The following is a 27,007-nucleotide window of genomic DNA, read 5'->3' on the forward strand; positions in this document are numbered from 1 at the left end:
CAGAGAGTTGACTTGAAAATTCTCAAATTGACTTTTTGTTGCTTCTCCGCTGATGATATATCATCAGATAAAAGTGAGAAGTGAATAAGAAGCCGTGTAATAAAATACGCATTTACTGTTTGTTTTTTGTCGCTGTGTGGATCGATCTCACTCAACGTGCATTGCACCGGGAGAGAGTGTAAAAGATGTCATTTGAGATTTTTTTAGTATAGTTTTGGGTTTCGTTAAAATTAAGAATTTATTTTCATGTTTTCTAATTAGTTCAAGAGTTATGAGAAAGTTGGGTCAAACCACGCAAATCGTTGGCTCTTTTCAAAGCTAATGATAATTTCTACTAAAGACCTAATCATAGAGAAATATTTCTAGGATAATTTTCGAAGCATTTACAAACGAAGTGATGTGTTTTCTGTTATAATTAATTGAAATGCCAACAATACTACTCATTGTAAATCAGTCTAGGTACAAACATCTCTATTCATTGCAGATTTCACAGAAATAGATTTGAGAGGACTGCTCGGCCGTTCTACGCAAAGTTGTCCCATGTTACAAAATCAGCAACTGAGAAAAATGCAATCCAAGTTTTCTACCATATTTGTTTACTAGAAGCATTAAGCACTCTAAGTAGTTCGTTCTTCCAAACCAGAAATGAGTGCATTAGCATTAGCGTGACCTGAAATCCTACTACTTGAATCGATTTAATATAAATGTAGAAAAAATACATGGAGGGACAGTTAGGCTTAGAATTTCAACATGAGACAATTGAGCTTGATGTTGTTTTTTTAAAAACTAGGAACTAACAATAACTTTTTTTTGTGTTTTTCCGGAAGATAAAAAAAAGGCATAAAAAAACTTCGTTTTATGAAGAAAAGTAGAAATTGTCAAAAAGTTACATGGGACAACTATGCGTAGGAACTGCAGTGTTGGCTTTGTTTTTTGTCATTATTACTGTCGTCATCGAGAATTTCTCACTTATGATTAACGAAGAAATATATTGGTGGCTTCTCTCGGTAGCACTCGGTAAGGGGAACGGTAGTTTTCAAGATTTTTCACAAACTCTCTCGCATCCTATTCAAGAAAATTGAGCTTTTTTGGGAACACATTTCAGTGCCATGAAGTAGGTAAAAAAAATGTCAAAATTTTAGCGAAAACACTTTACCGCGCCGTGGTCGTATGTATCGGTGGTGTTCTACTAGACACTACCGTCCACCACCTGGCACAGCCAGACAAACTGCACCAGGGCATATAGCATATAGCAAATCAGCGAATGACGATGAAACAACGACGATGACGACCGTTCGTCGTTCGACATGTAGAGCAAGCAAAGCGCAGCTCCGGCAGCAGTTGGGCGGGAGTTAGCATAGTTAGACAACATACACACATCCACGCAGCCAGATGGATCAATAATGATGGGAAATTTCCTGCATTGATCCGTTCCCATTTTAGTTTGCGAGCGAGCGATAGAAAAATACCCTGAAATCGTGAAATGTTTAACTCAATTCGAAGCTCAGCCCAAATACCATCGGTACAAACTTCTGAAAAAGTTCACACTCCTCTCAAGGCCGTCGACTTGTTACCGAGATTGACGTTAGGCATCCCCCAGTCACAGTTTCATTCTTACTTTTCCATTTGGTTGTCTCTCCACATTCGTAGCGCGCGATCGTCGTCGCGTCTCAAAAGTTGCGCTCGTAACAGGAAAAAACAGATTAAAGAAAGCAAAGTACGAAACCTGTTCAACATTGCACTACTACAGAGACACACGATCCGTCGAAATCAAGCCGCCCCCGCTGCCGCCGCCGCTGCCAGAAGCGGGGTCGGTGGGTAACTTGAACTTGAACGTCAAGGTCGGAATGTTGTTAATTTAATTATCTGTGCGGAGTGGGTTTGCGCTCAATTTTCCTTATCCTATGTTTCTCTCCCTCCAAAGTGAAGGTCACTTTTCCAGTATCAGATCCTCTGAAAGGATTTTTATCTTGTGTCGAGGCTCATTAAATGAAAATAAAAACAAACAAGCTCGACAACATCGGGGTGATACTTGTATTTTCTTCGCAACCAGCAGACACAAATACAAGAGCGTGAGAAAAACAAATCGGCGCGCGGCTTTTTGGGGGAGAAAAAATATCAACAATATCGGCAGCGGCGGAAAACCTGATTCCGCTGACAGCGAGACAGTTTCGTTGGTGCACCGAGGGAGGGAATGATGCGCCGCTGCTAAAGCATACAAATATACGTATGTGGTATGAACCGCACCGCACACAAATGAGGAGCAGTTAGACAGAATGAAGATGAAACAACAAATAAAGGTCGTTAAACTTAACGAAAAGACAGACAGAAGATACGAAAAGTAACACTTGCGTGTAGACCCAGTTAGTGATCCCTGATTTTTGAAATTATTCGTTCATCCACTAATCGAATACTTTTCAGCAGTTTGTTATTCGATACGATTGATCGCCCCAAATAATCGATTAATCGATTAATCGTCATACTGAGAGAAATAATTAGTTAGATTAATATTTCTCATTTGTTAGAAAGCCATCTGGAAACAAAAAAGCGTTCATTCCGCCTGAAAATCAATTATTATCTTTTACGTTCCCCTAAACTCGTAAAAGAAGCTCAATTCGCGTTGACGGCATTGAACTTCGATCACGAGCGCCAGTGACAATGATTGATTTTTAGGATAACACTGCAGTGGCCGTACTTTTATTTTGCTCTGGGCTTGGATCGATTAATCGACGTAAATTATTCGTTCGCTTCGATTATTGGTTGTTCAGTATTCGTTCGATTAATAATCGATATCTGTAGGAAGTATTCGATTAATCGATTAATCGAACGATTATCGGGGATCACTAGACCCAGTGTTGGGGCTCGAGAGGGAAGATCAATTTCGGGATGGGGAAGAAAGCGGAATGAAAAAAAGAGAAAAAGTTAAATACGTGCCTGATAGTTTGTCTCGTCGCGGTTAGAGGCTCAAGGAGGAAAACGCTTATAAACGAAGAAACGGAGAGAAATTCGCGCCAAGCTGAGCATATTTCTACAAGACAGTGCCACAACGTCCTAGATCCGTGCAATTCACTATGAAATCAATATTTAATGGTTTTTAATATATCCGATAAACTCAAGATTTTTTTTTGTATCATCAAATACAAGTCGGACTAGATTATCCGGGGTTCGATTATCCGGAATTTTAGACTCGATTAACCGGAGTATTTTATTCTCGATTTTTCTTATTTTCAGATCGGAAATTTTGAATAATTTGTATAATAATTCCATATTGGATAATCAAAATGGGCTTGACTAGCTTGACTAGTAGAACACAGTTATTTATGAAAAATGCAAATTCAAAATGGCCGCCACCACAAAATGACGAATTACATATTTTCTCAGTTTAAGGTGAAATTTGGTTCTGTAAACGTCATATATATTTTTTCACAACGCCATCAATATGGGTATCAAATGAAAATTCTCGACTAGTAGAACACAGTAGATCATGAAAAATCCAAATCCAAGATAACCGCAGTTTCCAAATAAACAATTGGTTTTTAACGGTTTCATTCAGCTTGCCCTGTCTGTGTGTATGTTGGAGTGTTTGTAGGGAGTTCCCAAATTAATTGAAATTTGACCCCGTTCCTTGTCACGGATTGATATTAAATTAGGAACATACCTTTAATTCTACTGTCATTATAAAACTGCGTATTTCATGATCTTGAAGAATTCAATTTGGCCGCCGCTAAAACACGGCTAAATGGCATGGCATGATCTGCTATGTTCTACTAGTCGAGAACTTTCATTTGATACCTATATTGATGAGGTTATTGAAAAAAAATATATATGGCGCCATTTTGTGGTGGCGGACATTTTGGATTTGCATTTTTCATAAATAACTGTATTTTACTAGTCAATCCCTTTCATTTGATATCCATATTAATGAGGTTTTGGGAAAACACATATTGATGGGATTTTGAGAAAATATGTACATAATGCGCCATTTTGAAGTGGCCGCCATCTTGAATTTTCAAGATCGTGGAATACGCAGTTTTAGAATTACACCAGAGATAGAGATGTACATCCAGGTTTTTTTTGCGCGGTTTTCTTTACGAGTTTTTTTTTACGCGGATTTTCCAATTAATGCGGGTTTTTTCACGCGGTTTTTCGAATTAACGCGTTTTTTTAGCGGATTTTCCAATTAACGCGGTTTTTTTTACGCGGTACCCGCTTAAAAAATTGCTATATCACATCTTCCCCTCAGCTCACATTTTTCTTTCATGTTCTCTCAAAGCAAATTACGGTAATAAGTGCTTGTAACGGAGCTTAGCGCTTCGTGCCGCACCTTATCACAATTCTTACGTGGATTTTATGTGTTGGGTAACGTGCCTGGCGGTACGCGGCAGCGACAGCGATTCGTGAATGTATTTCCCTGTCATCTTAGCTCTGGACGGTCCAACAGTGGTACTGCACGTGCATCGGCAGAAGAGTGTACAAATTACTAGGGAATCTTCTAACAACAGCAGATGACCTCATTCGTGAGGAAAACCGAACTATAGCTACCAGCAACCAACGAAATTACAGGAAAAAACTAAGGGTTTTCGGAAGCGAGCAACACTCAACTTTTTACTTCCGTTCTACGTAAAGATAGTCCCATTTGATATCTATTATTAGGTGACATGGGTTTTTTTTACGCGGATTTTCGAATTAACGCGGTTTTCTTACGCAGATTTTCCAATTAACGCGGTTTTTTTACGAAGTACGTATCCCCCGCGTAAAAGAAAACCTGGGTGTATTCCAATTTTCTGATCAATCGGACAACAGGAAGGGGTTTAAATTTTTATTAATTTGGTACAGCGCTACAGACAAAGTTACAAAGTCACAAACATACAGACGGGTCAAGCTAGATAAAACTGTTTAATAAATAAGCGCAAATCATAATTATATTACGTTTACCGAGAAAAAAATCGTTTTTTCGATTATCCAGAGTGAAAAAAATCAATACTCCGCATTAATCGAGTCCGACCTGTAGTACCAATATTTTTTCATTTTTATGAATTCATAATTTTCAATTATGTTGATATTGGTCTTCTGAATCCGATTCTCTCTTGTTTTGTAACAAGAGGAGCGAAACATGTAGTGATTGTGTGCAATCATGATAATGCATTTCATTTTGGCCCGGAAATAGTAAAGGCTGTGTCGGCGTTGCTCATGATAGCGTTTCGCATGTGAATGTATTCTTCCTCACACCGGTTCTGTTGATTGTGTGATAGGAATCGCAGTCGTTTGATCACCATCTTCGCGTATATCTCGACCATGAATAATTGTCACAGCTCACGACATTGTAGAATTACGCTGTCCTGACCGCGTCGAATCATGCGATACCACCTAGGGCAGGGTCTGCGTCGCACCCGGGGCGGAAGAGACGATTTGCACCCCCACCCCCGTCAGACATCATATTTATCCAATTTCTTTATGTAAATTCGGTTCGTTCTGCACCCCTAAAATCGTGCACCTCCAGTCGACGCCACTGCACTGTGACCACACATGTTCTAGAGTTTGTCATTTAGAATACATTCACGGCGTGTTGCTTGGCATAGGAAACTCAACTAAGTACTAATAAAAATGACGCAAGTAAAACCACTTTGAGAAGGCGAACGATAGTGCCTATGATCCGGATTATCACAATTTCACGCGTCGTTGTGCGGTCGCCTACCATGATTCCAGCAACGTCTTCAACAACATACGCATTGGACCTACACACGTGATTATTGAAAAAATCAATAATTTATTGTCCTCGTGAAAGGCTTCCAACTCGCCGGAAATGTGCCTGACTTTAAGCAAATTGATGTTATTTGCGTTTGAAGTATAGCATCGGTTCGTTTTGTTGTGAATGTGTTCTCCCGGTCGCCTTCTCAAGCTGCCCATGTGTATTCTCCGCCGCCGACTGTTAAAATATATATGTCAAATATTTGAGAAGATCTATTGATGGATTCTAGATTTTATACTCTAATTTTTGCTTTCAATATTCCGAGGAATTCACATTCTTATTCCAGAGATAGCGTTCCAGATTTCGGTTTCATTATACAGGCTTTGAAATTCGTATTTTTTAGATTTTAAATTCTAAATTTTGAATTTGAAGTTTCTATTTTAAATTTCATGATTTATTCTTGTTTTTTTTCACTTTGTGTTTTCCACCCACAGTTTCTGATCTTCACAATTCATAACCCTCCTGTACTCGCGCGCAAAATTGTAAACTTTTTTCTTTTATTCTCATCCTCTAAAATTTGGTTCACTACAACTACGGAAAAGATATATTTGCGGAACTTTTGAATTAATTTAAAATTTAAAATATCGCGGCTTTTCTAAACAACAATTGAATTGCTTGAAACTAACGATAATCGAAAACACTGAATATGCGACAAAAGGGCGAGAAACATTACACAAAGGCAACACTCGGCTTCATGTATCTATACCCATTGAGAACTGTTTGCGAAATAGTGGATAAAAGAAAACCTCCTAACTATAACTTGTCTGCTAGCGGGATCTCAATAGAACACGCTTTACCTCAGAACAAGAAATCAGAAGTTAACCTGATGTTTTTTGTGGCCTTAAAAACGAACAGTTCTCATGACAAGGAAATTATAATTCCTCGCGAGAAATGGTAATAAGTAGTGGCACAACATTTGTGTTCGCTGAAACTTATTAGTTTTTAATTTACTATGGGTATTTTTATAAAGGCTTTAAGTTAGCAATACTTTTTGATTATTGCGTAGAAAACATTCAAAGATTCAAAGATTAAAAAATTCAAAGATTCAAATATTTCAAGATTTATAGAGTCAAAGATTCATAGATTCAAAGATTCAAAGATTCGAAGATTCAAAGATTCAAAGATTCAAAGATTCATAGATTCAAAGATTCAAAAATTAATAGATTCAAAGATTCAAAGATTCAAAGATTCAAAGAATCAAAGATTCATAAATTCAAAGATTCAAAAATTAATAGATTCATAGATTCATAGATTCAAAGATTCAAAGAGTCAAAGATTCATGGATTTAGAGATTCAATGAAAAAAAAATCAAAAATTCGAAGCTTCTACAGTTTAAAGATCCAGAAATTCGAAAAATCGGAAATTCCGAGAACATATTTTTGGAACACTAACTGAATAAAAATTATAAACAAACAAAAATCAACAAATCAAAAATTAGAAAATTAAAAAAAAAATTACAAATAAATCAAAGCTTTCCATCAAACATTCAAAAATTTGAAAATCAAAATAAGAAAACAATAAGTAACTATTCATTATTCACCATGTGCATCCTCCTCTCCGCCGCGGAGTGTTGAAATATGTAAATATTTGAGAATAAGCCACGTGACGATTTACGAAATGTTGGGTGGTTCGATTAATTTTAAAAATATTTTCCTCATTGCTCTTTCAGGTTACCCGTAGATACCCTTCTCCGCCGGGTGTTGAAAATATGTGAAAAATCTGAAAAAGTTAGTTCAGAAGGAAAGTGCCTCGCTCAAACCGCCGTATATTGAAATACATCTTCGAGAAGTTGATTCGTTGAGTTGCTGAGAGTCCGTGTTTGCATAATCATATCACCAACCGCCGTGAATCCGGAGTTTTACTCCTTCACTAACGATATCCCTTCCATGATCACCGCCGGGGTACCACGTTATAGGTGCGACCACGCGAATATCATACTAACATTTCTTCCCTTCTGGCGATCGATCGTTAGGACATAATCGGCGTCGTTATTGTCTATTCAAAGGTCGAATAAACGGAATGTGCACAATAAGAACCATATTCCCGAGCACAATTCAGTGTGTTTTGCGTGCAATTTCGTTGGTTTAAATCAATAAATGGTTGAAAATTGTTTTTGAAATAAATATAACTTTTCAAAACAACACTCTCAGAGTCTAATCGTTTCTAGTCGAGACTATTCATAAGTTGCAGCCATAGAAATAGGGCAAATATAGGGGTACTTCTATAAGAATGCAAAAAAAAAACACAATAATGAAACAGAAAATTTTGAAACATTTTTATATTTCAATTTCGCGGAACAAATAAGTAACGAAATTCCAGCAAAATCTTGACACACTGGTGTTTCGTGTCACGTTGATTATAGCTCCACGATATTTTATTCTACAGGCGGAAGACTGTTACTAGATATGATGGTGACGATATATCATCAACCATACATCTCCCATCAACGGGAAAGACGCGGCTGGACCAACACTGGCAGAGAAAGGTGCATCTTCGTGTTGAGGCCCGATAACGTCCTTTTCGGGGACACGGTAAATAATATAATTCGGCGGCATGGTGGTATTTATCACTGTCCTCAAATCACCATAAAACTCATTCAGCCGAGCCACTCCGAGTAGTAGTAGAGGGAGGCGGCGGCAACACAAGAAGACCAACGATGTGAGCGCTCCATTATATTGAGTTGAGCACAGTAATCTCTCATAAATTAACCACAACCCACATACATAATTTATCATCGCCGCCATCGGGTGATGAGGCTCTTATTTCCCAATTAATTGGTTGTTGATTCCACTACTAGAGCGCATAGTAACTAGGCATTGTTATCGCAAACCGTCAAACCGCAACCCCACAGTAATGGGACGAAACCTAACGTTGTTTGCGTCAACGACCAAAAACAACACAGAAAAAATTGAAAGACCGCTTGTTTCCGAACGGTTATCGGAAGTGGTGGTGGCGGCCACGGCACCACTTTGGTTTTACGATAACTTAATTTAGTGGCCACTGTGGCGCGATGATAAAGGCAATAACCGACGATAGCTGCGTCAAATCGCATTCGCATTTCACGTGTTTTTGTGAACGCCGCGAATCGATATGGTCGTTCGGAGAAGCGTGACACGATAAGATATGTGCGAGGGTTCCAACAGCCATCCAGAATTTTGCACGACAACAAAGGCTTGTCGTACTTTGATTTCTACGCATTCAGATTAATAGAATCAAACTCTTGTTATAAATATCAACAGTAACAAAAAAAACAAACAGTTCAACAATCGCGGCGCCCAATCGACATAACGTGAAAGGTGCTGTTCAAAAGAATGAGTTAAACAAACATTGAAACTATGATCACGTGATGAGGAGAACCAAGTCCTGGCGAAAGGCACAACAAAAAATTGTTCCACCGGAGAAGCGCGAGCGACAAACGTGAGGACGCGATTGCTTCAAACATGCCGTCGCCGGCGGTTGTGTTTCGGTATTCTGTGATATCACAGGACATGCGCCTTACGCGGCGGCAGTCTCCCATCACTCGTACTCTTTCTTTCTCTCTCTCTCTCTCTCTCTCTCTCTCTCTCTCTCTCTCTCTCTCTCTCTCTCTCTCTCTCTCTCTCTCTCTCTCTCTCTCTCTCTCTCTCTCTCTCTCTCTCTCTCTCTCTCTCTCTCTCTCTCTCTGTCTATCTGTTTCATAGAATCGATAAGAGAGCGTGAGACATGGGCTCCAGAATCGAACTTTTGGTTTGAATCTGTATATTGCATGGAACCATACATTCTATGACATATGTAGCGGTAATTTGTAATTTCAAACCCGCTGAATACATTTTAAATTCTTCTCTTAAGTTAGTATTACAGTGGTCTTAATGTCAATTTTGAACGTGATCTGTCATTTAGTTTGTTTGCAGCGCCGTTAAAAACAAGTTAACATATTTTTTGCTCGACGACTTTTGATAAGGATAATTCTATGTGTTGCAAACAAAAATTTCACGTGCCGAAACGAGAAAAAAAATTGTTGAATTTTTTGGCGATCAGAAATGTCGCAGCACGACTAGTACCAAAAGAGCTAAATTTTCTTCCAAAATTTGATCGCAATCAAGTGGCTGAAGACTTGCATGAACGAGCAAATTCTGATCCCATGTTCATCCAACGCATAACAACTGGCAACATGGTGACCATATCGTCAGTCATTATGCGTGATGAACGAGGGAATTATGGTCCCGTGTAACATTTTGCTATTTCCGAAACTTAAATTACCGGTTCGTGAAACCCGTTTTGACAGTATTATAGACAAAAACACTAATTCGCTGCGTGAACTTGCGGCAATTCCTGATTACAGATATAAAAAGTGTTCCGATTACTGAATTGATCTTTAGAAAAACTGCATTTCTTCAGAAGGGGCCTATTTTAAGGGTGATAATATAAATTTAGGCGATAAATAAAACATTCTCTTTAAATAACTTTAAATGTCTTCATTGTGATATGCAATAGTAAAACAAAGAGCGCCGATTGTTGAGTCAACGGTGGTTATTCGATTTTGCCACCTGCACAGCACAATTTTGGTGTCTCCACATGAAACTTTAACGTATCGCAAAATTGGCATGTCCTATTCGTAGACCCAAACAATACAGAAACAATACAGAAGATCAGTTTTAAGTAGAAATAGTAAACTACGTACGGAATGTGTTCTTTAAGCATCAGTTTGGAAGTTACACATCCTTTGAAAAAATGAAAAATAAACTTTCTATATTTTATGTATAAAAAATCACAGCTTTATGAAAATAACAATAAAAGACTGGGATTTATCTGAGGTCTTGATACGATTAAAATCACAAAAAAACTAGAAGTAAGTTATATCTGTGATATAACCGCAGGGTAGACGTAGGACTACCACTGTCTCAGTAATCATTTATTTGAAATTGCATCTGAATCAGTTCTCAACGAATGAATGAGTGAATCTTTTGAAAATTGCTTAGCGTTTCTTTTGAATGTGTGGGTGGATGGTTATAAGTATGCAATTGTTATTATCATAAAACTCTTTCGAACTTGTTGGTGGTTCTGAAAAGAACCGAAGGGTTCGAGTGGCTTTGTAAGATATGTAAAATATTTGATACATGATTCGTTTTTTTCATTCGTGAGAATAATATACGAGATTGTTCATGACCATTCGATGTGAAAACAAAATAAAAACTAATGCTGTACAAGGCTAATGCAATTGCATCACGGAACACCAAGCCAAATAGGCAAATGTCTGCGAATATTCCTCCGGGCGCAAAATCAAGCAAATAATTTTACATGACTATTCCATGCGAAATCAGAATAGAAACTAATCCGAGTTGACGGCATTGAGCTTCGTATTACGAAATGGGGAAGTAGGCATGGTAATATGGGTTCGCAGATGAAATGAACACATTTTTAAAATAAACATTATGAATGAAAATATTTTTTCCCAAATCAAATTAGTACTCTATGTAAATGAAAATCACTTTTGCTTGCAAGAAGTGAAAAAATATATAAAAATTGCGTCTAGAGTTAATTTTATATTATAATGGTAAGTTTTGGTGAGAGTATCTGAAAATTCATAGAAAATAGTTTAAATTAGGGTCAGAACAACGTACTTCTAGTAGGTAAATAACGCAAAGAAAAAAATTTCACACAAATTTTAGCAATTTAAAACTGCCTTAGGGTCGACTGCTAGAGAATAGTTGGCCTCATACAAACTAATGTCGTATCCAGATGTCGACACCATTCCGCCGTCAACGCGAATGCTCTTGAATACGATTGCATCACGGGAACCGAATGCGCAAATGTTCCTTTGCTCGAGCGCATTTGCAAGCGAGTAAAAGAAATCACAGCCTGCATGAATTCGCAATGACGGTTCCTTCAGGTGCCTTGATTTTGCGTCCGTGTTCGGGAACACATTTCGATCACCACAAAAGCAATCATCATCAATGAGCTAGATTGTTATGATTTCAATAGCCTGTTTTCAAAGCAATTTTTAAACTATTGAAATGGATTTTTTGGACCAATAAGTGACAATCATATTACTCTTTGACATTTTATCTTTCGTATGATGTAATTATTATACCACTCCATTCAGCCGGTAAAGAGATATTAATGTTCAAAACCTTGCACTCCAGCGTCACTCTCTCGTTTTCGAAATTTCTAGCTTACACCCCGGTACAGAAATGTCCTTAGTCAAAAAACTGATATTTTTTAACTTTTCGCCTGAAAATAGGCATTTGAAGTATTCGTTCTAAAAGTTATGGGCATATTGGCAAAACAGCTAGTTCTTCAGACCACCTTAATTATGAATTATTCAATAAAATGAAATAAGAAAAAATGGGTCTGAAAAGATTCTAAAAGGAAAAAAAAAACATACGAGGTTCGAGCGAAAATTTTTTGGTAGATTTTTTTTCTCATTGAAGTATTGCAATAGAAAACTTAACAGAGAGGCAATTCCACACCAATTTTGTCTAAAACGACCCAAAATTACAATCTTCATTATCATATCACCGATTTCAGTTTTTTTCAGGTGTATTATTTATTTATTCATTTTCGTCGCACAAATGTAGCTTACATATATATGTTAATGTTACAGTCTGTCTTCTTAAGTTAAACATTATTCCTACGGTACACGTTTCTTTTTAGCTGTTTTTATTTTATTGTGTCAATTAAGAATAATTGATTTATGTTCTTTTCTTATTTAAATTCGTAGGACTTACATTTACTCGACCAGTATTAAAATTATGTGAATATATTCATCAAAATCTCATCATTGTAATAGACAATCCTCATCAGAGATAACATCTGTTCAAGATTCTTGCAGAAAACGTGATACTCTATCAACGGATATTCATTCTAAATGAATGGCCAAAATTGATCACATTTCAAAACCGTTACTATTCAATAAAAGAGAAATCAACTCTACGGATTTAATAAAAAAAAATTTGACGTAGGACTACGAAATTATTTTGATCAACTTCGGATATTATCTTGTAATGCATCGAAATTCTCGAAACAACTTTTTGGTAGAAAGTTCTAGGGGCCTTGAAAAGAGCCAAGATTTTGAGTGAATTTGTAAAATCACTCTGGTTGGGTACCGCACTGCTTCACTGAGGGAAATGCTCCGCTGAACGCTCGAAATTCAATCGTGAAATCTCCTTTAGAAACTAGTTCTGAGAATATCTGATCTTTTATTACTCGATGAAACGCTACAAAGAAAAACACTTATATATTTCTGGCTGTCTAATGAATCACTAAGAGGTGAATCTTCCGATGCTGTGAAAATCCTCTCCACCAGACGGCATGAAAACCTACACATTCTATCATTTCATCGAGTTTCATTTTGGATTTGAAGGAGGCGAACGAAATCTCACCGCGGTTTGATGCTGACTGCTCGCAACAGAACCGTGTACTGAAATATGAAAATCATCTACTTTCACGCTCTGGCTGCCATCGGATGGGGCTTAAATTGCAATATTCCCGCTACCCACAGTGTTCGTTACATGTGGCAGTATTTGTTCCTATCGTATGCATTTTGAGCGACCGATTTATGTACGACTGATTAACAGTGGTATTCGCAGTTGCTCCTTATTGATGGTACGGATAGGTACGCACGAAAACGAACAAAAAAGATACGACGAGCATTAATGTGCAATCAGTTTTTCTCTATTTTAAAGGGGTAGGGAACTGTCAATAAATACACGGTATGTAAATTTTGTTCTAGAACTCGATTTTTGTTATTCCCAAAAATTGATTCATCTCAATTGTTACAGTGGATATGGTGTAATGTATGTATGCACGGCTATCCTATTTATCTATTTATTTATCCGATGATTATCGTTATACTTTGCATGTAGACATTTTCGGGTAAGGCGAGCATTACTGAGCTACCGATTTCTTAAAAATGCGCTCGTTCGTTAAAGGTTAATCAAATTAGTATCCCATGTAAATTAAATTCACTTTTTTCTGCAAGTGGTGATTTAGTTCTGTAATTTAATCAATGTTTTCGTCATGTGAAAATGATGTAATTTTTTATAACATCTCAAATCACATTCCAATACCCTTGATAGCTAAGTTTTACATTGAATATGGCGTCATTTATTCACACATTGCTACTTTACTACTACTGGGCTACAGCTCAGTTAACGTTTGTCCAGCTAAAAAAATCGATCAGTTAAAGGAGGTCCAGTTAGCGAACGACTACTGGATCCAAAGTTTGATGCAGTGATAATTTCTTTTTGGTGTGGTCGTGGATTTTCGTCCGAATCGTCGAATTGTACTCGGATCCAAATAGAACTAGAATATTAGGAAAAACTATACAAAGTTATTTTTCTTGATGACAATACTCTTTCACAACGACCAAGACCAACTAGTGAAACGGTTGAACTACTCAATTAAGATCTCAACTACCGCAAGCGACTGGTTCACCAGACTTGGCTACTTCCGAGTATTATTCGTCTTCATCGCTGAGCTAGCTCGTACTTCTATGAAAATGTCCAAAAATAACAAAATTGGTCAAAAAAATAAATATTTTTGTTGGGTAAGACATTTATGAATTGCCTGTCAGATGGAAACATTGGCAGTTTCCTATGACCATTAAAATTTTGACTAAAATATTTTAAACTATTCGAGAACAATTAACGTGTATTTTAGATGAGAAAAAACTGGTTTCATACTTGTATAGCTGGTAATTCGTAATTTATGAAAATTCGATAATTGCCAGTTAACGTTACCAAATCCACATAAAGCTATTCTGACTATCCAGTAAGTCAGTGCCCCACTGTTCCATCTTCAAAGCCTCTTGAGCTTGAGCTTGGGTAGACTGTACAATTCGTAGCTGCTCTCTGTGATTGACCTGAACCAACCAAAATGCACGAAGAACACACAGAATGACGCTTGGAACTAGCAAATCATTCTCGTTTTGCAATTTTCGGTGATTCGAGCTTTCAATGGTCAATAACGACGCCGGCCACGTCCTTATAGTCACCAGGGGAAGGGAAGGAATGTTAGTATGATAATCGCCGCACGAAGACCAGAAGGGTCGCCTCTATAGCGTGGTTCCCTAGCGATTATCATGGGAGGAATAGTTATTAGTGGGCAGAGGTAAGAATCAAGATTCACTGTGGTAAGTGATGTGATTATGTTAACGCTAACTATCAATCACTCGACGAAACAAAAATTTGAAAATCTCATTTGCAAACAAAAAAAACTCAACACGCGGCAAAGGTTATCTTTGGGTATCCTGAGAAGGAGAACCTGTGAAATTAAAACGCGTCGATGGAGAGTTAGCAGCGGGAAACCTGACAAGGTAATTTCCGGAACTCATCATCTAAAGGCAATCGTTACGACGAAATGTTCCGTTATTTTTTTTTTTTGTAAACCTGAGAAGGTCACCGAGGAAACTTCCCTAGAAAAAATCGTACTCTGTATAGAACTCCAATCGCGGCAACGGAGAGCTATCTTTGGGAAACCTGAGAAGGTCACCGAAAAATTACTTCTCCGGAAACACCCGTCCCGGTGATATTCTCTGTTATCCATCGCGCGTATGCTTTTGCGCCGGTTCGATTGGTCCCAGAGGAGCTCTCCCGGCAACCCTCCCCCAGGCCACCGAAAGACAACTCTGCGGCATTGCACTTCTGTATACAAACTCAACTTTTCGAACAGATTTAACTGTCGATACCCCTACCCGAAAACTCCTCCGCATTAGCATGAATCTCATCCTAGAAACATGAGTGATGATTACATACGCATAGCGTTTCTGCGGCGCTACGGCCGCTATGAAACTAAGCAGCGTAGCGCCATATGCCTTCAGCTTGTCGGTTCCTCACTCGCTCGCTACAGCCTGCGCGTCGTGTGTTTTGGTATTATGTCATAAATACCGATACACATAATACAACACAGCTGCTGCAGTGTGCCTCACATGTAGTGCTTCCTACCAGTGACCGACCGCCCTGCCATCAACAGTCGGTTCAGCCGCGAACGGGCGATCAGACTAGACTAAAGAAAGGAAGCCTTATTATGTACCTTCTTCGCAAACTGAATGCAACTGCACCAAATATATGTGCTGTAGAGAGGTGAGGTTGTTGTTTTAGGTTTCGTCTAGCCACAGGATCATTCAGATGCACGCAGCAACATAAGGCGCGCTGGCTCACAGTCGTCTGGTGATGGCTGCTCTTAACTTCGCTTCCGTTACACTGAAAGTCAGCAAACAGTTGATCGAGTGTGCCCCTGTTACGGGTGCTCTTAATCTGCATCATTGCCATGATTAGTGCGCTTCGCTTAACCACCGTGTGTAGAAACGGTATTACCGGATTCCCACCCCCAAAGCGTCGTCGTGTCCTAGCTTATGAAGTGGTCGGATTTTGTGACATGGCCAGCAATCTCCTCTTCAACCATTACAAAGAGGACTAATTTCCGTTCGGACCATTTCCCGCTGAGATCCACACGGGGAAAAGAAAGAGGAATTGAATGTGCATCGCCTGTTTATACATACATAACACAAAGCACACGAGGAGAGGGGAATGGTTTAGAACCTCTCGTCTGCATGGGAATTGCATTTTGCAGGCAGATGCGAACCAACGCAATCCGTCCGTTTGTGTGTTCAACAAACTCCAACTGGAACGAGGTACGCTTCGATTGCGTTATATAACCTTTTCTGGCCGTCCGTCGTTCATCACCGGTTCGTAGGTGGCTCAATTCACTCTCCATCGTTTGAATACGGTACCAACGACAGCGCTGCTGCTGCTGTTGGCAATCCTAATAGTTTCGAGAGTTGAAATGCTAAGACAAGCCCTGACAGTTGTTGACGTGTTTCGTCGAGAAATGAATCTGGCCATTTTTGGCATTGCATGACTGAGATGATGCTGATGAAGATGATGATGGCGCTCTGCGTGATGGGGGTCGATTCTTAACCCGAACCACGAACCCGGGAGGGGAGAATTTTCAATGGAAAAGAAACCTTGCGCGAAATGTGCTCCATCACGATGATTGCGAGGAAATGCGTTTTTCTTGGAAGCATTGTTCGACGCAAGTAATGATGACGGGGTCAATGTAGCTGGCGAGAGAATAACACTCGATTCCGTTAGCGGAACAAACGGAAAGGGGGAAGAGAATCTATTTTTAGCGTAAAGTGAAAATGGAGAAAATGCTTCGCTGAAAATGCGATAAGCAAAGAGTGTGTTATATGGACGAAAGAGAACTGGCCAGAGAATAGCTGAAATTACATCACAATCACGACTTCTTTTTGTTTAACCAACCGCGCGCACCACCACACGCTTACAAAACAATCTTATTATGCTTATTACTCTCTTCGCACACTTACCGGAAGACCGCAGCAGCTCCGAATCGACGAGATCGGTCAGGTCCGGCTCCTCGCCGTACCAGAAGATCCACAGCTCTTTGGCGGCGGTAAGCGAGAGGGGCGGATGGATGACCGAACCGCCCGTAACCGGGCCCGGGATACTCATCTCGAACACGTTCGGGTCCTGTTCGGCCGGTTTGGGGGCGGCAACGCGGCGCCACACACACAAGATGTCCACCTCGAGACATTTGGAGTAGGAACGGAGCACCGGATCCTCCAGCGGGTAGCTCGACGCATTCGGCCGTTCACCCTGGGCCAACTTACGCCATTTTATGCCGCACAGATCGGTCTGGAAAAAAAATACAAGAGAAAAGGGAAATTGAACAAAACTTTATTGAAGCGCAGAAAAAAAATTGTTTTGATGATGCTGCTCGTGGGAGAAATTGGTGGAAGAAATTAAGGGACGTAATGGACGGGGCACCCATTCAGCAGAGGGAGGCAAAGATAAACTATCGAGAAAAAAAAGCTAGCGAACGTATATAAAACACCCCCAAAGGTCCGCTATTCGTGTTATGTTCAGGTACAGTGTTGGCCAAAATAAAGTCCACGGCCCACTACTAGCTTTCACGTCTGCTGGCGACCGATCAAATAAACAAAATAAAAAATACAGCCATTCCTTGCCAAACCGAAACAGTAGTTCATAGATTTTCGTGAAAAGAGGTAGTTTTGTTTCTTATCGCAAAATACTAGACCAATATTTTTCGTTTTTTATTTGGGTGCCCACATTTTAGGGTGGTCCGAAAAAACAACTTTTTTTCCAAAAATATCGTTTTTCAAAAATTCATAATTTTTGAATTAATGGATCATGCGAACTATAAAAAACAAATACGATCAATAATTACGAAAATGAATATTTTTTCAAAGAAGAATAACTCTCTGACTTCAATTTGGTATGTCGATCATTTGAATCGGTCCAGTAGTTCGAAAAATAAGGAACAAAACCAATTTTGATGAAAATCTGAGAACCATTATATAGGTTTGGTATGGAATGGCTGTATATAAAGCGAATTTTTTTTCGTTATTTCTCAGTTCACATTAACACATTGAGAATTTTTATATAAAATTTGAAATTTTGAGAGCCACGTCTCCTGGCTTAAGTTTGAAAACCGTTTTTTAACATTCCATGAAAATGTATACGTCTGAAAGTATTGTGTGCAAGTATTAGTACGATCGGAACAGTCTAATCATACAATAATTCCGCATCAAATGCTGTAGCATCGTAAAACAGCCAATTTTGAAAAGACCTTCTTCAATCTTTTATTAAACTTTGTACATAAGGTAACAGTTACCCTTAAACCATTATCATATGACATATTTCAATTGACCTTTTTTTTCAAAACAAAAGTAACCGTAATCACAAACAACTTTCGGTAAATTTAAATTGTATTTAAAATGTATCTGAAAAACATCTGAGAGGCTTATTTAAAAAAAAAAGAATCGCAAATAAAATTGAGTTATTTTGTCTCATGTACAGCTTTTTTTTCTACATTTTTTACTCCCAAAACAGTGAATGGTGGTGTGGGAATGGTTAAAATCTAAAAATTGTACATGTAACGCAATAATGAAAGATTTCGAACGCTTATAACTCGATCATTTCTTGATGATCCGAGGAAATGTTTAAATCAATCGATTGGATATATTTCTATTTCTAGATTATTATCTTGATTATCTAGATCAGTGGTGGCCAACCTGTGGCCCTCCAGCATGGTTTATGCGGCCCGGAGCCTGATTTTGAAAAAAATCATATGAGCAAAATTAACAATATAGTTGAAAATCGATCTTTTTTTTCGACCTTTCCGATCTTTTGGAACGTAAAAAAATGTAAATTTGTTTTTCAGTAGACATTGATTTTAATGTCACCAAAACCCACTTGACAAATTTCATAAACATTGGATCCCTTCAAGGTTGTCGAATCAGTGGTCGTGAACATAGGAGAAGCAGCTTTGTAAGTTTGGTCATTACAAAACAAGAACTGAACTACTAGAACTGGGACTACTACCAAGATTTCGACTAAATGCCAGACGTATGACACGATTGGGTTCAACGGGATTATTGTCAGCGGAGTTCTGGATGAATTTCAGTTGTTGAATTTTTCATTATAATTTTCAATTAATTTATTCAATTAAATAATTCCATGACGGTTCAAGATGAATACCCTGGAAAATATGTTTTCCGGGCTTCCACGTTTTTTTATGACCTTTATTCTGAGAATCAAACTGAAATGCCTTTGATGTTTAAATAGAAATGTGAAATGTTTTTTCCATGTTTAAAGAAAACACTTATATGAAACAAGTAAATTAACTGCAAAAAAAAGCATTTGATATTTCAAAGATCGAATTTTTGATACCGATTGAATCGGTGAATCGATCCCAACGCCATTTAGAAAATCGATCTTATTCTGAACATCACCCAATCCTAATGTACATTCCGCTGAAAACATGCAGATGGAACGCAGAGTGATTTAGAGGTGTGTGTCATATTTGAAAACCATGATGTCTTGGATTTCTACTCCAGATTTGTTTCAGACGCGTGTTTTCCAAAACTAATAAAACATTCTCATTTTATTACTTCTTTGTTTGTATCCACAAATATTTGTGAGCAATTGTTTCAGTTATGAAAAATGTGAAATCATAGTCTATATGTGAAACAAATTCACTGACAGTCATTTGGAAAACACGCTTCGCACCGCTATCTTTCACATTCAAGCTGATTTAGATAGAATGGATCAAGAAAAGTAGTTCGAGTGAAAGTGGAGATCGAGTTTGTATGGAGTGAAGAATGTATTTAAGGGTTTTCTATATTGTATTTAAGGATTTTCTATACTGAAATAAACAAAAAATATTGCAAAAACTGTTTGATGATTGAAAGAACGTCCAATTCAATCGTGATACCGTATTCACATTATCAAGTATAACCATAATTCGGTTAGTGAAATCACGATTGCTCTCAGCAGAGAAATTTGGGGCGAAGGAAAGCGGTAACACTGCAGTCGTTTAGTTCGATGTCCTCCGTCACTCTCACTAAGTTTCGTGGTCCCATCAGCATTTGTTCGGTTCCCAAGCAACGATAAAGTTCGGTCTGTACGAGAACTGTGTGGCAACTGTTACGTTATTTAAGTGTGGGAAAACGACAAAACAGATTTACGAGCTGCTCAAACCGTGAACGATTCTTGGTGTTCCTTAACGAGCCTAGCAATAAAGTGGCTAAACTTCTTTTCCGCAAATGATTGGTCATTTGCCATTCCATCGGAATACTTACTTTGGGCCTCATTGGAGTTACCAATCGTTAAAGAATTCTATCGAAAAGCTGCAGCGATTAACGATTGGCCTTAGCGTTTTCGACTCTGCATGAAGACGAGATGGTCGAATAATTTTGCCAAAAATGTTAATTCTGGATATTTTTATACCTGCAATACAAGTTCTGGGTTTTTATCCAATTGTGTTCTCGAGTTATGAATTTTACTGAATGCTAATTTAAAATAAAAAAATAGTCAAAAAAGTACCAGTTAAAAACGTATATTTTACATTTAATTATGAAAAGTATTAAGAGAAAAATCATTGCGGCCCCTCGGCTATAATGAAACTTCTAATGCGGCCCGCACCATGTCTATACCTGGCCACCATTGATCTAGATTATACTAAGAAAATGTCAAACATAATCCATACTCTCATATCCCGCGTTATGATTGATCAATTTATACGAGCAAAGGGTTACTATAACTTCATTCTTCTTCTTCTTCTTAATTGGCACTCACGTTCCTAGAGGAACTTCGCCGTCTCAATGTAGTATTACTTGCGTCATTTTTATTAGTACTTAGTTGTGATTTCTATGCCAAATAACACGCCTTGAATGCATTCTTAGTGGCAAGCTCTAGAGTACGCGTGACCACAGTGCAAATCGGTGGAAAATTTTTTGACGAAAAATGTCCCCGACCAGAACAGGAATCGAACCTGAACCCCCGGCATGTTAGGTGTGACGCTAACCACTCGACCACGGGAGCACTACTATAACTTCATACTAATCTTTATTTCTACACTTTTTGGAACCTAGAATCTGTAACTACAGCTTACAGTTTTTTGGATTTCACACAGAATTCACACATTCAAACAACTTTCCAACATGAGTCGTATATTTAAACTATATTTGTCTATATAAATAAAAATGGAACGCCAAATGCGTTGCTAAGAGCGTCATTCGAGGAAGAAATCGTCTTTATTTTGTTGCATTTGTCACTTCCCGTAGATCAATGTTATGGAGACAAAAATCGGAAAAATTTCAAAAACTCTGAAGGAAAGTCGGATAATCCAATTCCCATATGTTCAGCAATCACACCGAGATAAGCGTTGTTAGTCCATTCGATGTTTGCGATAATGAAATTAATCGAAAATGCAAATCAACATTTCGCAGGGAGTCGCGTATGAAAAATCGATATGACGATTTTAATTGGCATCCTAAACCATACGATTTGCGTCGTATGGTTTAGGATGCCAATTAAAAAAAGTCCCAGAGCGTCGATTTTTGACAAAATTGTTTTTTCGAGATTACAGAAGATCTCGACGTTTCATGTAATTTGAAGACATTTTTCGAAAACCCCGATTTCCTATACTCCCCCTCCCCCCTTGGGTGATTTTTTGGTTTTCAAAAAACTCAACTTTTGACCGCTGTGCGACACTAGTAAATGAAGCCCGATTAAGCTGATATTTTGCATAGGGTAGTTTTCCGTGGGAATCAACATTTTTAATCAAGTTCGTTTTGAAAATTCGAGGGTCACTTTTTTCCCATGGCACTCTAATATCTGTCTATATAATTAAAAAGTCACAGGAGGGTTGTGTCCGAGACACGACCGCATAATTGACGTAGGATTCCGTTAGGTTATCTGTTGATTTTGAATAATTACATCGTTAAACTCTTTGATAATAATTAGGTGGACCTGGAAAGGGCCGTTTTGTTTGGTTGTTGGGTTTTTGTTCATTCCACCAGTGTTTAACGGGTGATGATGACAGAAGGATGACAAACAGTCGTTGGAAGGTGCGTATCATATAAAGGATACCGAAGTGGAACGAGATATGATGAGAACCGCCCTCTATAATCCTAGACGAGATACCTCTTGTGATATGTATTGATGAAATAAAGAAAACAAAATTCACCAATGTAATATAAGATAATTATTAATACCGAACACAATTATCAATTTTTCTTATCAGTAAAAACATGTTACTTTTATATAGCGAAAATATATTTGAAATGGGAAAGGTAATTTTCTTTTATAATTTTTACTTTCTGATTGTTTATTCAACCCAATGCGAATTTTAATTGGACTAACAATACCTAATACTATATGTACTATATGTAGTGAGACTCTATGTTGTACGGTAAAGGGTTAACATAACGGCTATCGTATACAATTTTACACCTACCCTTGTGCTAAATTTTTCACAATACACGATCGGACATTGATATGGAGTTTCACGAAGCAACCAACATTAAAGATCCAAATTTAAATTTTATTTGCTTGAATTATTCGTATCACTCTTCTTACTTGCAATATAAAAATGCCCCCGACTTTCATGTATTTGCAATGCCCATTTCCATCAGGCAGCTTGGTTTTGATGTCTCTGTTTGGGAACACATCTCGGCGGGAGCAAAAGCTCCCCCTACTTTCATATATTTGCAATGCCGATTTCCCCTAGGCAGCTTGGTTTTGATGTCTCTGTTAGGGAACCGCCGCATGTGTCGTCAATTTCGACCAATCAGAAGTGGGTATTTCCGTTAGGATAGGGGTTGAGATTTTTCAATTGTTTGATAGTTAGTTTAATGATATATATTATTTTATTCAATATAAAAAATTGTTATGGAGTGCCGAAATCGATTGACTTAAAAACTTCATCAATCCATCATGAAATGACTGAGCAATAAGCGTTTGAAATTGGACAATTTTCGCGATGTGCTCGATTCTCGATTTTCAATTTGTACCCCCATATGTTCCCGAAAGACGTAATCCTACGTCAAGATGGATCGCCAAATGCGTTGCTAAGCGCGGAATCCGAGGAAGGAATCGTCCGATTTGAGCCGTCTTTATTATGTTGTATTCGTTTCTGTCCGTAGGTCAAAACATTGAGGGAATGTTCGAAAAAAAAATACAATTCTTACATATTCTACAATGACATCGTTGTTAGTCCAATTATAATTCGTATTTGCGGGTGGAAAAATCGCGGTTTTGAAAATAAAAATTATGAATGAAAATTTACTTTTCTGTATCAAACATGTATTCCATGTAACCATGTAACGGAGAAACATATTATTTGGTGGTGAATCAAGAAACTTGAGCGAAAGTTGTGTCTGAAAATTAATTCATATTATAATGACGAGTTTTGTTGGAATCAGAGATCGAAATCCTCGCTCGGATGCACGATAAATATTCAATCAATCAATCTAGTTTTCGATGAACCGTATATTGTTGATATTTTCGTCTCTTCGTTTTCACCGAAAATTCTTTTTCAGAGAGAAAGAGATGTGGAAAATTTCGTTCTCGGAAGTTCAACGAGAACGGTTTTTCGTCTCTCATTTGGTACTGAAAATATGGAGCGAAAAATCATAGCTAACTTTACCAACGTTAATCTGTTAGGACAGCGTCCAAACGATCTGCATTTGGACAGCGTCTGAATTGTACAAATATTAATCCATCTCATGTTCACTTCACGATGAAACCCAATATTGCCGCATATTTTCATACAATGTTTTCAGCTGTACTGAAGAAGTGAAAAACCATTATCGGCATCAAGGAGTCACTGAAAACGAAACCATTTTTCGGCAATCATAACTCACCGAAAAATAAAAATCGGCTTTGCGTTTCTCGCGAGAATAGAAGTTAGCGTATAACATTCTCTCGCCTCCTATATTCTCAGCTATTTTTCCCTGTGGGTGAAAACGGATGTTTTTCGTCTCAAATCGGCGAGCATTTCGATCTCTGGCTGGAATTAATAGGTAATTTATAGTAGAAGGGAATTGTAAAGGGTTAATTAGAAAATCAATCAATGAACCACGAACGTTTGCGTGAGAAAACGTGAATATTCGAAAGAATTCATATCAAAGAATCAATTTTGAGCGGGACGAAGTTCACGAGGTCAGCGAATGATAGAATATTTTTGTTTTATTATTTTGAGTGCAATGTTTGCACCACCTCAGGTAATTTATCTATACCTAATCTGTTTCTTGCATCATAGCATTTAAATCGTTTCGAATTTGTACAGGGACAAATTTATTTAAGAAACTATTATAAGGCTCATGAATTCATAACAATTTTATGTCTCCTTTTCATGTGTTGACAATTACCCAATTTAACAATATAAAACCTATCTCTTCATTATTTTTTTTTTGGTTTTGTGTGTACCAGAAATATGTCACTATGAAACTATTCACGCAGTACAACATAAATAAATATATCAAAATAACCATGCAAACTTCCATTACAAAATATATACTTGCTAGCGACATGTGATTACCATCATGATCGCCAAATCCAACACCAAAAAAAAGCTTCAAAATTGGTTACAAAAATTGAATGTAGATATGAATATACATTTTCTGAAGATAAAAAAAAGATTTAAAGTATTTTTGGAGCATAAAAACAGATTTTTTCAAAGGCAACTTTGACTCAGCTCACGAAGAAAGGAAACATTGACAACCAAAGCTCCGTCTTAGCACATTACACCGGGCGAGAGTATAAAAGATGTCATTTGCAATTTCTATTCCGACCTCGCTACGGCCAACGAGCAGTCAACAATCTTTAATTTCAAAATTGGATTTTTAAAGGTTGCGACAAAGCCTTTTCAGAGTCCCCAAAAATGTCGGAAAAATAGTTCACCATTGAACTCGTTTCCTTCCAGAATAATAACAAGAAAATTGAATGCAATGCTTTCGTAGTTCTACGTCTAAAACTCTGGCGTGTGTTGAACGCAGACCCTTTTGTTTTAAAAACGAGCACCTTTTTTTAATTTTTCAATGACATTCATATCTCTATAGAACGCACGAGGGCCAATGGTAGATTAAATTATTGTTGTTAAAAGGAGTAGCGCTGCAAAAAAAATGCATCAACGAATGTTAATAGTATACACGAACTTTACGCTTTGATTTACCCCTTTGCGGTCGGAATTAATTCCTCTTGAAAGAGATACTCTTATCTTTTCACGCTAGTAATATTTTGTTTATACCGAGTTCCGTTACCTATTGTTCATAGAAATTTGGTATACATCCGTGACAAAGTTCACTAGACATTAAAATTCGTTTATAAAAAAATGTAAACTATTACATCGTTGAATAAGGTATTTAGTATGATTCCTTGCCGTGGTGGCTGAGAGCAGACAAACGACCGCAAAGAGTTAAAACAGTAACAAAATAGGACTCAGAGGTAGTCATACAAGTCCAGAAAGCAATTCTGGTAAAGGGCGTCTAAAAAAAAGGGATTAAAAAAATGTAGCTAATGTTGCATTTCAGCTTTACATGTGATTTTGAAAAACCGTCGATTAGAAGAATTTCAATTAGACAGTGTGAGTTTTGGGTTGGTTAATATTAATTATAGAAATAATTAAAAAATAAGTTTATGATTCAAATCTGGTTTTGACGTAGGACTATGTGGTTGTAAGCACAAAGTTTCAAAATTAGAACCGTTACGTTCGAGGTCCAATGTTGCTCATGGATATCCTTCGCTGCCTGTTGAATGTTATAGCTTAGCAAGAGTGTGACGCATGATAAATTACGTAAATCCGTTTATTGAAATTCGATTTTTGGGATTTCGTTTAGTCGATTGATTGAAGGCCCACGTTTACAGAAAACAATGTTGACTCTCTTGAGATGGGAAATGTGTTCCACAGTGTCTAACGCGTGCAGTAATTGATTATTTGACGATATAGCTGGTCGAAAACTCGTACAAATTCTTTGATAATTTCAAACAAATGATTGATAATGAATGAGATTCTCATATCTTTCAGGTCTCTAAGGTTCGAGATCCCTACAGAACATCAGAGTTTTTATGAAGCTTAGAATTCACTGAATTCTGTTAGGCCTCGTCCTTCAGTGTCCTCAGTTTACGGCCTGTGTTTGCTTCACAAAGGCACTATACAAAGTTACGCTCTGTTCTACAGCAAAAATTTTAGCGGAAGAGTTATAAATTTCCCTTGAAGAGTTCCTCTTATCTTTTTACGCTAATAATATTTTGTTTATACCGAATACTGTTATTTGTTATTCACAGAAACTTTGTATTCATTCGTGAACAGGGTCACTAGACATTAAAATTCGTTGAAAAAAAATTTAAACTATTGCATGGTTGAATAAAGTATTTTGTATGATTCTTTGCTGTGGTGGCTGAGAGCAGACAAACGACCGCAAAGGGTTAATCGTTGTCCATTATATTTTGATTTCGAATTTTCGCGTGATCATCGCATATTGAGAAAAGGTTGAAAAACTTAAGAGCTATCACACTGTTTACTCGGAATCTTATTTCCCAACACGGTTCAGGTATTCATTTGTCAACATAGGACGAATGGACAGGAAGGAAAAGAAAGCAAGAGAACGAAAAAAAAACAAACTTATAGAGAATGGAAGAATAGAATGAACTAGTGAAAGAAATAGAAAAATTGATGAATTGAAAAGAGATAAAAATAAGGAGTAGAAAATGAAAGTAAAGAAGTAGAAAAATAATGATGAAAACAAACAAAGAGGAGGAAAAAAAACAAACAAGAGGAGGAAAAAAACAGGGAGAAACCAAAAAAGGTTAAAATAAAAAATCAGGAGGAAGGAGATCGAAACATAATCTCACGAAGGATGAAGTATAACCGGGCCAGGTCAGGTTTTTCACATCTAATACAAAATATATGCTTATTTAAAATTTGGAGGTTTGTTAATCCTATGGACCC

The 27,007-nt window shown here is 37.6% G+C and overlaps 1 protein-coding gene across 2 annotated transcripts in view; it reads right to left on the reverse strand.

The window, feature by feature from the left end:
• LOC129764897 (mediator of RNA polymerase II transcription subunit 13) overlaps positions 1 to 27,007 on the reverse strand; it is a 144,522-nt gene that overhangs the window by 73,362 nt on the left and 44,153 nt on the right. For both annotated transcript variants that reach the window (XM_055764526.1, XM_055764527.1), the window contains one exon: positions 17,058 to 17,385. In XM_055764526.1, the coding sequence (XP_055620501.1) occupies positions 17,058 to 17,385 (328 nt within the window). The remainder of the gene's footprint in view (positions 1 to 17,057; positions 17,386 to 27,007) is intronic.

The sequence above is a fragment of the Toxorhynchites rutilus genome, chromosome 2 (assembly GCF_029784135.1).
Source record: "Toxorhynchites rutilus septentrionalis strain SRP chromosome 2, ASM2978413v1, whole genome shotgun sequence".
Classification (NCBI taxonomy): Eukaryota; Metazoa; Arthropoda; class Insecta; order Diptera; family Culicidae; genus Toxorhynchites; species Toxorhynchites rutilus.